This window comes from Equus asinus, chromosome 21 (genome assembly GCF_041296235.1).
Source record: "Equus asinus isolate D_3611 breed Donkey chromosome 21, EquAss-T2T_v2, whole genome shotgun sequence".
NCBI lineage: Eukaryota > Metazoa > Chordata > Mammalia > Perissodactyla > Equidae > Equus > Equus asinus.
The window spans coordinates 65,977,270-65,992,459 of NC_091810.1; the positions used below are offsets into that span (position 1 = coordinate 65,977,270).

General features: G+C 37.1%; 1 protein-coding gene across 13 annotated transcripts in view; it reads right to left on the reverse strand.

Moving 5' to 3' along the window:
• The window catches only part of RBMS3 (RNA binding motif single stranded interacting protein 3), a 1,423,334-nt gene that overhangs the window by 447,635 nt on the left and 960,509 nt on the right, over positions 1-15,190 (reverse strand). For all 13 annotated transcript variants that reach the window (XM_070492733.1, XM_070492730.1, XM_070492739.1 and 10 more), the window contains one exon: positions 7,836-7,894. In XM_070492733.1, coding sequence (XP_070348834.1) covers positions 7,836-7,894 — 59 coding nt within the window. The remainder of the gene's footprint in view (positions 1-7,835; positions 7,895-15,190) is intronic.

The following is a 15,190-nucleotide window of genomic DNA, read 5'->3' on the forward strand; positions in this document are numbered from 1 at the left end:
ATGGGTTACATTACTAAATGCTGTCAAATACAAATGTATGCTTAAAATAGCAATGTTGCCTATTACAGTTAATGTTTGTGGATAATTTTACTTTTGCCTAATGTGCACATTAACTGCGATTACAAGCAAATGATGAGTAAATATATAGATATAAAACACTCTTGAAGAAAAATGTGCAGTTATATGACTCCCAACACACATTGTAAGTACATATTTTGCTTTACATTTATTTCAAAGACTTCTCAAAGTTAACACAGCATAATAATAATAAAAGAACTCTCTAAAATATTTAACATGCTGAATTGGAAATAATAGGTTTGGAAGGATTATTATTGACAGGAGAAATGTCTTCAGTTCCAGTTGTCTGGTTGAGCCGGCAAAAACAAATGGAGACCATTTACCTTCAAAGTGGTTATTCTTCTGTAACTCTGGCTATGAAACTATAAAAATTGGCATTTTCTACAAAGAGGTCCAGGATGAAAATTCCACGTGAAAGGTACCGATAGGACAATTCTAAGTAGACTTGATACAAAGACTGAAGTTACCAAAGTTCCTATACAGACTACCTTTTCTGAAAAGAAAACAAAAGTTACTATCAATATCAAATGAAGCAAATATATGTTTATGTATCGATCACCTATGACTAGTTAGTGAAATTAATACTGGACTAGATTAGAGCAAAATTCACAGAAGTTCAGGGAAATATCACACATTTTATATTCCAAAGTGAAATGCAATCGTCTAAATAGAACTGTTGTTGTCTTTTTGGGGTTTTTTTGGTAAACTACCATTATGTAAAAATTGAATAAGTGTGTTTTTTCAGGTCATTTTGCTTCATGAGCCTCTTGCTCAGTAGATGGTGAGCCCTCCTGGAAGAGGTGACTATTCCTCTCAAAATGTAAATCCGGAGACATAAATTTCACAGAACATTTATTTTAGTTTGCACTGATGTCAGGAAATAACAGGTACTAGCAAAAAAGCTTTCTATGGGTTTGGTTTCTTCATTTACTTGCTTTGTTTCCATGTGGACCAGCCCAGGGTGGGTATGCTATTTTCTGGAAACCAAATAGCTCCAATCACACATATACATTCCACCAGTTGCAGGTCAGTGTCGCTTATTAGGATTGATCCAGAGGTAGGGGCTACCTCATTCCCTGTAATGACTCTACATAAAATATGACAAAATAAAATATCCCTCTCCCCCTCCCTCCAGGTTCATGGGATTTAATACAAAAATCCCCATTTCCTTCACTTGCTATATAAATACTCCCTGCCGGTAAGCAAGGAAGAAAATTTAAAAATAAATAACATTGATTAATTCCAAATTTGTCCAAGTATATTGGCCTCATATTTAGTTACTTAGAAATACTTTCAAATAACACGTATAACATGGCCACGAATTTAAGAACTGCTAAATAGCTTCATTTGCGCCCCTCCCTGAAACAATCTAGGTGGGTTCTAGCCATCTCTATAAAATAAGTATCGTATGCAGATTTATTCTCTTACAGAAGAAATAACAATTTACGATTTTATTTAATAAAGAATTAATTGTATCCTTCATGGATGATTTCATAAATTTTGAATACATGTCTTTGACTTTGATTTTAAGGGCGCAATGAAACGTTAAAGGCAACATACGCTTCCATAAATATAATCCAACCAGCCTGTGACAACAAAAGCAGAAGGGAGTATTTCAAACTCTTAGAAGTTGGTATGCTTGGCACACGCTCGCTACTCTTATATCCTATGGCTATTAGGCGTGGAAACTTTCTATGGAATATCCATTACTCATTCCCTCTGCTCTAAACACACAGCCTGTCAGAAAAATGCACTGGGGGTGTGTGTGTGCATGTGTGTGAGTGTGTGTGTGCGCACGCAGGGATGGGGGTTGTGCAGAGGAAGCCAAACTTAAAAAGCAGGAAAAGGGAGAGACTAGTAAATTCACTGAAGATTTACACCTTGTTTTCAATGGCTTCTTTCATTTAATTTTCCATGACTCTTTAAATTAGCAAATACACTGGACTCAGGAAGAAAACACATGGGGAAAAACAAAAAACAAAACAAAACAAAAAATAGTGCAAATCCCTGTGACTTGTACAATAGCTCTTATGTGATCCTTGTGTTTGAGTATCTGAATGAACTGTGGTCTGTTTTCCATTAGTCTCCATCTGGAGCTGTTGCCCGCTTTGTTCAGCAATTTCTGGTCATTTTGGCCTGATGGTGACTGTTTCGTTTTATGTTGCCATATTATACAGAATGAAAGCTGCCGCAGCCACCACCCAAGAAAGAACAATCTTGAAAACGAGAGGTTATGTTGAAGGAGTTCCCCATGACCCCTTCTGGAATAGAGAGTGAGTGTGTTTATCTGGGTCTGCCTACTGTACATAGCTTAGAGGGTGTGGGTGAGACACAGGAGGGAACAAAAGCCTTTCTTTCAGATGCTAAGATAGAGTAAAAGCCCAGAGTTGGGTTAATACATCAAGGTTAATTTTGTAGCCTTTCTTTTGATCTCTAAGGAGACTAACACACGTACTTTCTCAGACCTCACTAAGCACTAACTCGCAGATAATATGCTGCATGTGCAACAGCTCAAGAAAAACGGAATTCACATCACATCTTTAAAAACAAAATAAATAAATCCTGTCTTCCTGATATTTGGTTTTAATTGCATAGCCTTCTTCTGGAGGCAAAGTTGCAAAAGATTCAGAACAAAGCATCTTGGAGAAGGCAAAATCCAATTTGCATTCTCTAATGACAGGCTCAATGCTCTTAGTGATTTTGTTTGCAAAAGCCACCTCAAACACCCTTTCCTATCTTTCCTTAAGAAAGCAATGGTCAAGAAGAACTCAGCTTCTGTCTATTACATAAAGAAGGAAAGTGTAACATTCTCTCCTATTCATTGCTATTTTCATCTGACATTATTTTACAGAAACAAAGAAACATATAGTTATATGTTATTCAGATTTCATAGAAAAAGCAACTAAAATATATATACAATTGAAACCAGCTCAATTTTTCCAAGAGCTGTTTTTGCTCTTTTTTTTTTTTTTTTACCTGAAAAGACAACATACCACATTTGGAGAAAAGTAAAGTTAATAATAATCTATCACCCATATTCCCACCGAATAATTTTTGTTTTGCTTGATATTGCCAGTATTTTGTACGACAGCCAATGTGAGGTATTGTTGATCATTATGCATCTATTAACTCATTTTACCATTGAGTCAGGCCCTATTATTCTTATCATTTTATAGATAGGGAAACTGAGGCACCCAGCAAAGTTGAGTAATCCACCATAGGTTACACAACTACTAAATGAAGAAGCAGTGTTCAAACTAGGCAGTCTGGCTCCACCACAGGCATACCATTAGCAATACTGACTCTTCAATATTTATATAACTCCTTATTTATTGTATACATTATTTTATATTCTTCTATATTCACTGAATTTCCCATAATAAACATTTTCACAGTTTTACATAATTTAGTCCTCTTGACTATCATTGTAATGGCTACATAACAATTGTATACGTTCCATAAGCCAGAATTAGGATGTTTCCCATATTTGTTCCAATTTAGAGAATGAAAGAGTACTAAGAGTGTGCATATATACACAATTTTTAAATATATCTGAATAAAATATTTGGGACAACATTCTCAGTGGAATTACTGTTATCAATAGTATGTCCTTTATTGCTCTCTCTGTACTGATTTTTTAAAAGGCACTACCAATTTACCATGGTACTAATAAAAGATGGATGAACCAGTTTCACAGTAACCAGCACTGAATGGCCTGCATGTTACAATGTTTGCTACCTGAGTGGATATAAACTATCATTGCAAACTGCTTTAATTTGCATGTTTCCGATCATTATCTAACCCACCCTGAGGACCATATTCTTTTGTAGCCCTCTCAAGTGTTTTTTTTTCCCCCAAACATCCCTTCTCCCACTGGACCTAAAAGTGGAGGAGTCCTCTGTACTCCTAACTCCATATGATTTCCCTCCTAGCTAAAATCTCCAATTTAGAATCATAAATCATTGAATAATAGAATCATAAAATTTTATGATCAATGAATCTTCATTTCACCATGGTCTACAGACCCCTGGTATTGTTTCTCCTATTTCTCCACAAATAGCTTCTGGATCAGTCACTTTTTCCAATTCTACTCAAGCTTCAACTCTCGGCTATTTCAATGAATATTTAGGTTGTTGTTTCACTGTTTTGTCTTATCAGTTCTTTGAACTCATCGATGGTGTCATATCTTGCAGCCTCAGTAACTTGCTCTCACAGTCGTCATTAACAACTATAAATAATTTTCCATAAATGTGATTGCTGTCTCTTCCCAACAGTACGTAGTTTTTACTTGTGACCATTTCAACGGCCATTTTTCTGAAAGGAAATACTCTAACTAGGACTCAGAATGTCACTAAAATAGTGTTTTCCTCAAAACATGAAAGTGATAGTGGTACCTTTGTGATCACAAGTGCTTACTTTTAGGGTACCTCCCCAATGCGCTTCATGAAGGATGGGATTCCAAGTCACTACTGCTATCAACAGGCTCCAAGTGCTCAGGCAAGAAAAGGCAACTGCAGGCTTTTATTTGTCCAGAATGACCACATGATCACCTCTCTTTCTTCAGATCACCCTCAAGGCAGAAGGACTAACAGCTCTCTGCCCTCCCATAAAGTCATCTTTAGCTGCCCTTCTATTAAATGTGGTTCTATGGTCTGTCTGTTCCTTCCTTCCTCCCTTTCTCTTTCTTCCCTCTCACCCTCCCTCCTTTTTCTCCTTTTCTATTTATCAGTCCGTGTTATGTTTGAGACCAGTAGTCTCCAAACTACTTTTTAAGTCCAGATTACCACGAATAAAAATATTTCGGAGTAGTGAACCCAATATTTACATATTTATTTGTTTAAAACATATGCATTTTAAAATTATACTTATATACATTATAAAACACATGCAGAAAGTTGATATAAAAGCAGCGAGATATGTTCTAATATTTTCTTCTGGTTTCCCCATTAGGCAGTCATGAATTCTCCTCTAATATTCCACTTTGAAGAAGTTTTCTAGATTACATAGGTCATGTCTTCATTGAGTTTAAAAGTTTCTTTGGAGAGAGACAGAAAATTAAACAAGAAAATGTGGATAGGAGTGTTAGGAGTCAAGGTAAAGATACCTACAATATTTGTCCAGACTAGCACCCTCACTACTAAGAGATAATTGCCTACGGAAACTCTAACAACCCATTTCAGTTTCATCTCTCATTCATCAAACCTTCACAAATATACAAGAGTACAGTTTTCCAGGGTAGCAATTTATACTTTTGCTGTCACCAATGTTCTACAAGAGATATCTGCATTCTTGAGCAAAACTATGCATAGTAAATGATCCCTTCATATCAACCACTCCAGTTATCAGACATGTAATGAGATCTAATGAGGTGCACAGGTGTTGCCTGCATGTGAAGCGTTTGTTCTTCTCATTGCTGCTCAATCAATATTATTAGCTGCCCGAGTTGGATGCGTCAGTTTTCTCTGGTTGTTCCTATAGATATTTTTACCCAAAAGACATCAGAAATAGATTGGGCATGTCTAGAAGCAATAGTATTAGTACTCTAATACTTCTAACATACCATATGATCCCCACAGGTCAAGAGTCAAAACTATCCCGTAGTCATGACCCAGCTTTGTTCATATACATTCTCCAAGATTCAGTTTTCAGCTGCCCACCCATCCCCCTTCTACAACTTATCCTTTCATGTTAGTATCTAGTCCCTTGATTTCAGTCTCCATCTGTAGCTCTGAGCTTTCTTGTTGCTTCCTCTTTGACCTCTCCTACATGGATCCCATGCCAGGACCTCTAATTCAGCATGTCTAATGCATAACTCATCGCCTTCTCCACAAAACCTACTACTACGACTTCTAGACTTCTTACTTCAGTAAGATGTGCAGCCATCTTCCCCCATCATGAAAGCTCAACCTCTAGGCTTCATTTTGTGCATCCCTTTCTTTCACCTTTATAGAGAATACACAATACTATCTTTGAGAATTCTCCATTTCCCTAACAGTGCCTGGGGGACTTGCCTCATTTTCCTTTTGATCCATGCATTTCAAACCTACATGGTTTTTTTCTGCCTCTGGTTTCTCACCTTTGTAATTTTATTTCACTCATCTTTGCCAAAATATCTTTTCTAAAACATAGACAGAATCATATCATGTCTGCTCAAAGAACTATCAAGGGTTGCATACAGAATGAAGTTCAAAATACCCAGGATAACTTTTTTGAAGCCTCCAAAATCTTGACCTTTTCCTTCTTTCTACCAGTATCCTTACCTGTGCATTTTCCTTTTCCAGTTATAGTGGCCTACTCAATTACATTCTGAAACTCTTTCTCCTAAACACCAATATTCCCCAAGCCCATCCGTTCTGCCTTGCCTTTATATGAACTTCATTCCCAAGAAGAAATCTCCTTATTCCCTTTTCACAGCATTCTGTGGATACCTCTATTATAGTTATCTCTGTTTTATTCTCATATATATTAAGCTGATATACTGATCCTAAGTACATTAGGATTAGTTTCTTAGTTTTTTTGGTGGTTTCCTTGTCAACTAGAAATTGAACTATTCAATGACAGAAACCATGTCTTATTATTTTTTGACTTGTAGTATCTAAATACCTAGCACATTTGTGAGTTTATAGAAGACATGGAATGCTTTTTTTTTAAAATTGCTGAATTGAATCTGACTACCATTACCCAAATAGGCTAGGCTATATCTGCAGTATATGAGGGTTCATTCCTGAAACTTTTGCACATTATATTTGTATGCAAAATAGGGGCAGAATTTAGAACAATCTTGGCCCTCCCAAACTTCTTAATGTAGGTATTATAAAAATAAAAACTGGATTAGAAAACAACAAATAACATATGATACACGAAGCATTCCAATTTTCCAGTAAGAACTGAGTCATGCAAGAGAAACCATATAGATTTCACAAATAATTTAACGCAACCCTTAAAAGAGTATGGGATTCCCAGGCATGAAGAAACATGGGGCATGGCTATAGTCAAATAGCTTCAGGGGCCGGCCCCGTGGCCGAGTGGTTAAGTTCACATGCTCCACTTTGGTAGCCCAGGGTTTCACTGGTTCAGATCCTGGGCGCGGACATGGCGCCACTCGTCAGGCCACATTGAAGCAGCATCCCACATGCCACAAATAGAAGGACCCACAACTAAAATATATAACTACGTACTGGGGGGATTTGGGGAGAAAAAGGAAAAATAAAATCTTTAAAAGAAAAAATTGCTTCAGAAATACTTCTAGGAAAAAAAAGGAAGCCTTAATAAGATACCCACTCTGAGATCCCGTGAAATGCTTACAGCTGAAGCTTAGACACAGTGGGTCCATCAGTAAATTCACTCTTAGTCAAGCAATGCTGCTAAAGCTTTAAAGAACAGATAAATTAAAACATGTTTTGCATGGGGAGGTTTTCCCCAGAGTTCCTCTTTTTTATATAGGAAATCAATTTGCATCACTGATGATATCATTCAAATCAGACAACCCCAAGTTATTAGGAGGTAATTTAGTTTTATGCTGAAGCAATTTGATACTTGTTCTGATTTGTGATTTTCATTTTGTTTGTTAATGAAAAAAATTAATGAGCAATGTTACTAGAAATACAACTCATCAAAGCCTCGACGTTATTAAAGAGGTTTGCCATATACTGTACATTGTAATCATTGTGCAGCTGGTGCCTGGACCTCTGCGTTGGAGGAGCCATCAATGGAACGGCATAGGCAGGAGCTCAGGGTGCAGATGCCCTTACACATACCTTTGCATTGATTCGTGTTTTTGTCAAGAATTGCCTTTGTGGATACAATTTTTCCATACCTGAAAGAGAGAGAGAAAAAAAATCCATGTTATTGTAGCCCAATAAAGGCACTTAAAACACCTTAATGAACATCGGTGCACACACAATTGAGCAGAAATAAACCAAGAAAACAAGCTCTGAACACCCATTTCACACCTGGATGATCTCTTTTCACCAGTTCTTCTTTATAACTGGAGAATGTGCTTCCCTACGTAATTACTGGGTTGAGCCTTCAAAAATAAACCTGTCAGGCTGTCATAGGTGGCTGAAAGGGTATTGCATGTGATTGTGATCAAAGTAAATCGCACTCTGTGGATTCATGGAGAAAAGCAAGGACCTTGGCGCCAGGCTGAACAGGGCTTGCATCCAGCTCTGGCGCTTACCTAGTGTTGTAACCCTGAGCAATTTAACATAACTTCTTCAAGCCAGTTTTTTCATCTGTAAAAAGAAGAATTGTAATAATCACCTTTTAGAATTTGAAGAATGTTAAACTGAAATGTTGAGGTTTTCTAACAGTGATTCTAGAATAAATGGGACTTTTTTTTGCTACTAAAAATATATTATACTGTAAGTTAATTGAGGATAGGACTGAGTTTTGTATTCTCATTTCCTGGTACCATAGGTAATAGAAGCTCAACAAATCTTTGCTAAAATAACTGAATGATACAGGTCATCCAACAGTAGTTCATTTATAACAAAGTTTCTACCGTAAATACCTATATACATCATAAATATATTTATTATTTTATCATCTCTTGCAGAAGACCTAACCTAGGTTTTGTTTTTTAAAAGATGGGCAATATGAGGAATGAAATTCAATCCATTTGAGTCCATTGCCAGAGGTGTAAACAATGGGGCTGAAGAAGATGACACCTAACACCCTGTCCTTCTTCAGGATTCTACAAAGGAGGCTTTTGGATTAACATAATAACATGAAGAAGCTATAATACAAATTCAACCGCCAAGTTTATTAACAATGCAAATTATGTTCAAGATTTCAGCCATGGTCATAAAATACTTGGCAAGTTTTCTTTTAATTCTTGTTCCTGAGCAAGTGTAAGAATATATGAGAAATATTAAACATTCCATGTATTAATGAACTAGGTTCCCTATCACCAATGTTTCTTTTGCATTTGTAATCACCTTTTACTCTATTGTTAATTCTTTGCAGTATTTTGATGATCACTTATTAAAATTCTAGTGTTGATAATGGCATAGTGCTAGAAATGCCTTTGCCTCTTTTTTTTTTTCCAAATGTTTTAACCAATGATAGGCCAAGGCTCCTCTGGAAATTGATGCAATTAGCACCATTATGAAAGTGATACCACCTATAGCCTTGAAAATCATTCCAATAGGAGCTGAGCTATTGATAGACCACAATAGGAACAGAAATATTTATATATAATTATATGAAGGAGTCTGAGATAATTCCTACCTGTCACCCACAAGCTCCTCCCTTGTTAAAGTCAGCCAGAACAGGGATGATACTGTTCAATACTGAATTGAGCAAATTTTGCCAGTATACCCTTGATGTTTGAGCTTTTGCATCCCTGATACCACTGCCTTTCCTGCACCATTATAACTATAACCCTACAGTTAAATAAATCAAAGACAGCTAGGGCTGAATGTGTCTAAGAATGATCTAAAAGATCAGTAACCTAATCAAAATCACATCATTTGTGAAAGTTACAGCAGGGACTTGAATACGGGATTCTTAAGGTTGGTGCAGTACTTGACTAACGTATCATGCTACCTCTAAAATAGGAAGCTGCATATTAAATCTTCTAGTTCAATCAACCTGCATGTCTTTGAGAATCCAGGTATTAGACTCCAGGGCAATGTAGTGGAGTACTTAAAAGAATATCCTGTGGCAACAAACTGCCATGGCTCCAATATCAATTCAGCCTGAGTATATTCAGTTGGCTAGTAAAGTCCTATGTGCTCTTTGCATTATTTCATGATCATCACCTAAAATGATATATATCTATTGATTTAAACATTGATTAAATATTGACTTAGATTGTTTATTTAAAATTATATACATCTATTTATAAGTATATAAAATGATGATAATAGTCTCTTCCTCATAGGGTTGTTGTGAGGGTTAAATGAGGTTTACAGTGGTGGCATAGAATGAGTGTTCATTAAATATCAGCTCTTCCTGCAATTACACTCTTCCTGTTATCTGCTATAAAAACAAAATGTCTCCAGTCCCTGGCATTCTCCGAAGTAGATAAGAAATGGAAGAGGGTAAAGGTTCTGTCCCAAGAGACAGTCTACAACATTAATACTACTTAAGACTGTCAAAATCTTCCACTAAGAAATTTGGCAAGTAAAGTTATTTGCTAACAGGGTAATTTACATTTACAGTTTATATTCTTATTTGTAATGTTAGGGATTTCATAAACTATGTTCTCACTGTACATAATCGCATAAATTCCCAGAGGTTCAAAGCTTTTTTTGGTTTGTATAGTACTACCAAAACGTCTATTACCTCCTGCCTAGTATCATATAAGCCCACTCCATCCAAAATTCCTCATGCCCCTCCACCTTCCCCACCCCCAACAAACACATACAGCCTCTCTTCCAAGCTCTATTTCATCCCAGGAGTTTCTCTTTTAGGATAATAACCAGAAAATAATGTCATATTTGACCAGTCTTCAGTCAACAATAGTTCAGGGTATCTATAATTGTACCAATTAACCACAGTAATGTCTGCTTTATTTGGGCTATTCAGACAAGTAAACATTCACAAAATTATATGTATCCTAGAGCAAAAGACAAAAAGGGAGAAGAAAGGGAACATTGGCTGAAACTTTTTTTTCCACACAAGCACCATTAATACAGTAGGGGAGAAGTAAAAACCAGAGGAAGAAAAAGAATATAGAGCATTTATAACCATCTCACATCATGCACACAAACCCTTAAGACAAAAATCATTCTTAAGTCTAAAGCTACTCTTGAAATTTTTATATAAGTACCTTCTAAATGAAAATTTAGCTCTGGTCTTTTAAAGAGGAAATTAAAAATTACTGTATCTCATAATGAAACACATCTCACAATGGGACTTTTAGCCTATGGTGTGCACACTGTCCTACTCTATCAATATTACAAGGATGTCTTCTCCCTCATTAAATGTAGTATATGTAAAAAATGGTTATCATTATTTTTTTGCAGCAAAAAAAAATTCTGAAATGCTTTCTTGCGGAAAGCATTGTGACTATTTTAGCATGCAACATTTTCTTAAAAAAAAAAGAATTTTATTTCGCAGAAAGTGTTACAATACCACTACAAATGGAAAATCACGCAGACACACACAAGCTAAAAAGTGAATTATGCTATTTCTTGACTTCTGTACTCCTAGTTACAGTCAGGGTGAGACTTCACAGTAGTACAGAATCAGAAAACAATGACCACAACTTGGAGTACTTGACTCAGTCTCTACTCTGACTGGAGTTATAGGAATTTCATTCCTTGGCTCAGTTATAATATTCTGCATTAACAATTATTTCGCAAAGCTAGAATATGCTTTAAACAACCAAGAGTAGTTATTTAATGGGCCATTGGCTCCAGTTCATGTCTGAACTCTCACAATGACAAACAGGTACCTTCTGCATGACTGGCGCTGTATTCTCCATGCTCTGCAAAGTCAACAACTGATGCAGGTTAATAAAGTTTAGGCTGGTTTTTGAAGACCCAAACCACCATAACACAGAAATCACCAACATAATATTCCTGTGAAGAATTATATTAAATCTCTCTTCCTGATTTTTTGTCAAAGTATACTAATAGACAAGAATAAAAACTACTACACAGACTAAAGATGCATTTTTACACACTTCAAAGAAAAAATATTTCTGAGGTAAAAGGTATTCCTAAACTTAAATTATCTCACTTATTTACTCTTCCCATTCTTAGAGTTTAGATCAATACCTTAAGTGTTCATAAAGTTTTTCTTTATGCCACCCACGGACGGAAAGCAAAATCTGATATTAGAGAAAAATATGTGACCAAATTACTGAATGATGCCTGGAAATAGACACCCGAGCGCAGGTCCCATGTGCCTCCTGGGTCCAGATGCTTTCAGACAAATCCAACTCACTTTTCTATGCTTTCATTCCCTACGGCTAGAAGAGATAAAATATTATCCACAGCCAACTTCCTTGGGGGTTTCAACTTCTTGGGAGATACAAATAAATGAAGAGAACACATTTTATACCATAATTCTTTCCATCTGGGCATTCAGTACCTTCTCTAGCCAATGTGAGACGTCCCTACTATAGCATTGCTAGGACACTTATCAACATGAACATATGCAACTCCCTATCGTATCTACATATTCACCAACTATCCTGAGTGCCCATACATTCTCCAAATAAAGCCACATCCCAAATAACATTTTCTTTATATGCTAAGAGTACTCTGTAAAACAGTATCCAAGAGTACTCTGTAAAACAGTATCCAATCTACAATAACTCCCCACTTATTATAATTCGAGTTTTCATAACTAAGTTTTGAAAATTCATGTTTTGCCTATCAACTCTTTAAAATACTTTTACCCTAGATTGTCAATACAAGTTTTACATTTAATTTTCTAAAGAAATTGTCAATTCTTTCTGGCATTTATTCTTAGTCTTAAACAGCATCTGAGTCAAACTATATTTGTTGATACACTTGATTATTCCACATACAAGCCTAATTTAAACTAATGGCATCTTTTATTTTCAAAGTTGAAGAGAAAATAGAGCTATTATGGGTCTACTCTTCATGAATTATGAAGATATCAAATTGGTGGGATCTTTCTATAAAGAATTTATTTTTACATCCTTTTGCTGAATCACCCACTGTGCATATTAATTCAGAAAATACAGGCAGAGACTGAAAATAGAGTCTCCGCAGTCAATTAACTTCCAACTAACTCATTTTTCACATCCCTTCTATATTGATACCAGACTAGAAAAAGGTATTACATTTACTTAATGGATGTAACATTATCCTTTTAGCAAATGTGGTCGTTTGCCTACTTCTAGATGGCTCATTCATTCTTTGGCATTTAGGGGATGCTAATGGAGTATATCTACGGCTTTAGGGATCCAGTAGGAATGTGGCAGGGCTATCCTTTCGATGGACCACATCAGCCAGGTTTTATCTACAAGAGAAGTTTACAGCTCATTAATATTCTGAAGCATTAACAAGTTCAATCTCCAAATGAGTGGCCAAAGCCAGGAATAAGTGTTGTGGGCTGAACTGTATCCCCTCAAAATTCATGTGTTGTCTTAACCCCCAGTACCCCAGAATGTAAAGAGAGGTCATTAAGGTAAAATGAGGTCATATGAGTGGGCTCCAATCTAACACGACTGGTGTTCCTACAAATTAGGACAAAGATAGGCACACAGGAAAGACCATGTGAAGACACAGAAGATGGCCATTTACAAGCCAAGGAGAGAGGCCTCAGAAGAAACAACCCTGCCAACACCTTGATCTCATACTTTCAGCCTCTAGAACTGTGAGAAAATAAATTTCTGTTGTTTAAGCCCCCCAGTTTGTGGTATTTTGTTATAAGATCCCTAACAAACTAATACAATAAGCTCTTATCCAAGGCCTGGTGAGCTTTAGAAAAGGCAGCAGAGGTGAGAATATCCAGACAACACTCCTCCTTTAAATGCTTTGCTCAGTGACTCTGCAGTTGGTCCCTCCAAGTTCTCACCTAACACCTCCAGGCTCTTTGTCATATGGCTTCTCATTTATACTCCAAGTCAATTCACAATCTCGTCTCCACTCACTGAGTCTCCTCCCAGCAACACCTAACTACTTGCTCAGACTGTTCTCCAGGTTCAACCCCTTCAATGCTGCCTCTACTACCTTTCCAGGTGCTTTTGCTTTCTAACCTTCCACCAGTATCCCCTGCTCCTACGCATTCTCTGTTTTCTCCATACCTGGCCATCAGCCAACAAGTCACTGGACTTGGTCTACCACATCTTGACCCTGGCATTCCTTGGTTCTCACTGCTGTCAACTTGGAGTTTATTCATGCATGGTTGACTGTGAATAGGACCCCACCCCCAGTGCCATTTTGACTTCAAAATCCCTATGCTGTGCTATCAAGTCTCAAGGTCTTCCACAAGCGGTCTTTAGATTTGGGAAATTTTAAATACCTCTCTCATCAGAAACAAAGCCATCCTGTAAGGAATTCATGGGTCTCCCTTTAAAAACCTCCCTAACCTCCATTGCCATTTGTTATATTTAGTTGACACTCATTTTTATTGCACTATCTATGGGCCAGCCCCTGCTCTAAGCTTTGTACATATAACCACTCTTGTTAATCATCACAACCACCCCATGAGGTAGGCACTATCACTAGCTCTATTTTACAGATGAGGACACTGAGACAGAGACACCTTAAGTAACCTTCCCAAGGTTACATGACTAGGAGGTAGCAAAAGCAGGATCTAATCCCAGGCAGTCTGATTTTCTGAAGTCATGGTCTGCCACCACTTCAGTATTCTGCTTCTAGGCTCTAGGGCCACCCACCACCCTCCTATCTCAAAAAGAAAGCCACTGCTCCCCTTTTTCTCTCCTCCAATTTCCATTCAGCCCTGCCATGTCTCTGCTCTTGTTTACCTACATATCACCTATGTTTTTCTGAAACGTCACCATTTTTCCCAATGCCTGGGCTCTTCCCTTCTGCCTGCCTCTGAACATTTGCAGATCCTTTCCTTCTAGACACTGGCTATCATCAGGTTTCTCTCTGTTCATTCTCTGCCAGACTCTTCTTGAATGATTGCTCTGCTCATGCTACTTTTTTCTTCCCATTTACAATTTCTACTGGACTTCTGAATACCGGCTTTTATCTATTGGGACAAAACTTTGAAAATTAACGAGTAACTTCATCCTTGACTTCTAACTATCATTAATCCTCTTAACCCCATCAATCCTCATGTAACCCCACACGTTACTCTGACCTGGTTCTTATCTTCCTTCCTTGCAGACATTTACTCCTTTATCTCCTTCATGTGCCCCTTCTCCTCCTCCAGGTTCCTAAAAGTGGATGTACTTCAAGCTTAATCCTTAGCCCACTTACGTTTTGGTGCTACGATATCCATTAGTCTGGTAATTCTCAAAAATAGCATGCATCAGAATCATCTAGATGGCTTCTTATAACTCTAAGCTCCAACCTCAGTTTCTGATTCAGTTTGTCTGGGATCAGCCACAAGAATCTGAATGTCTAACAAGTTCATAGGTGAGGCTGATATTGCTGGTCCACGAACCACACTATGAAAACGATTGCATTATAAATCTCCTTCATTATCATGCCCT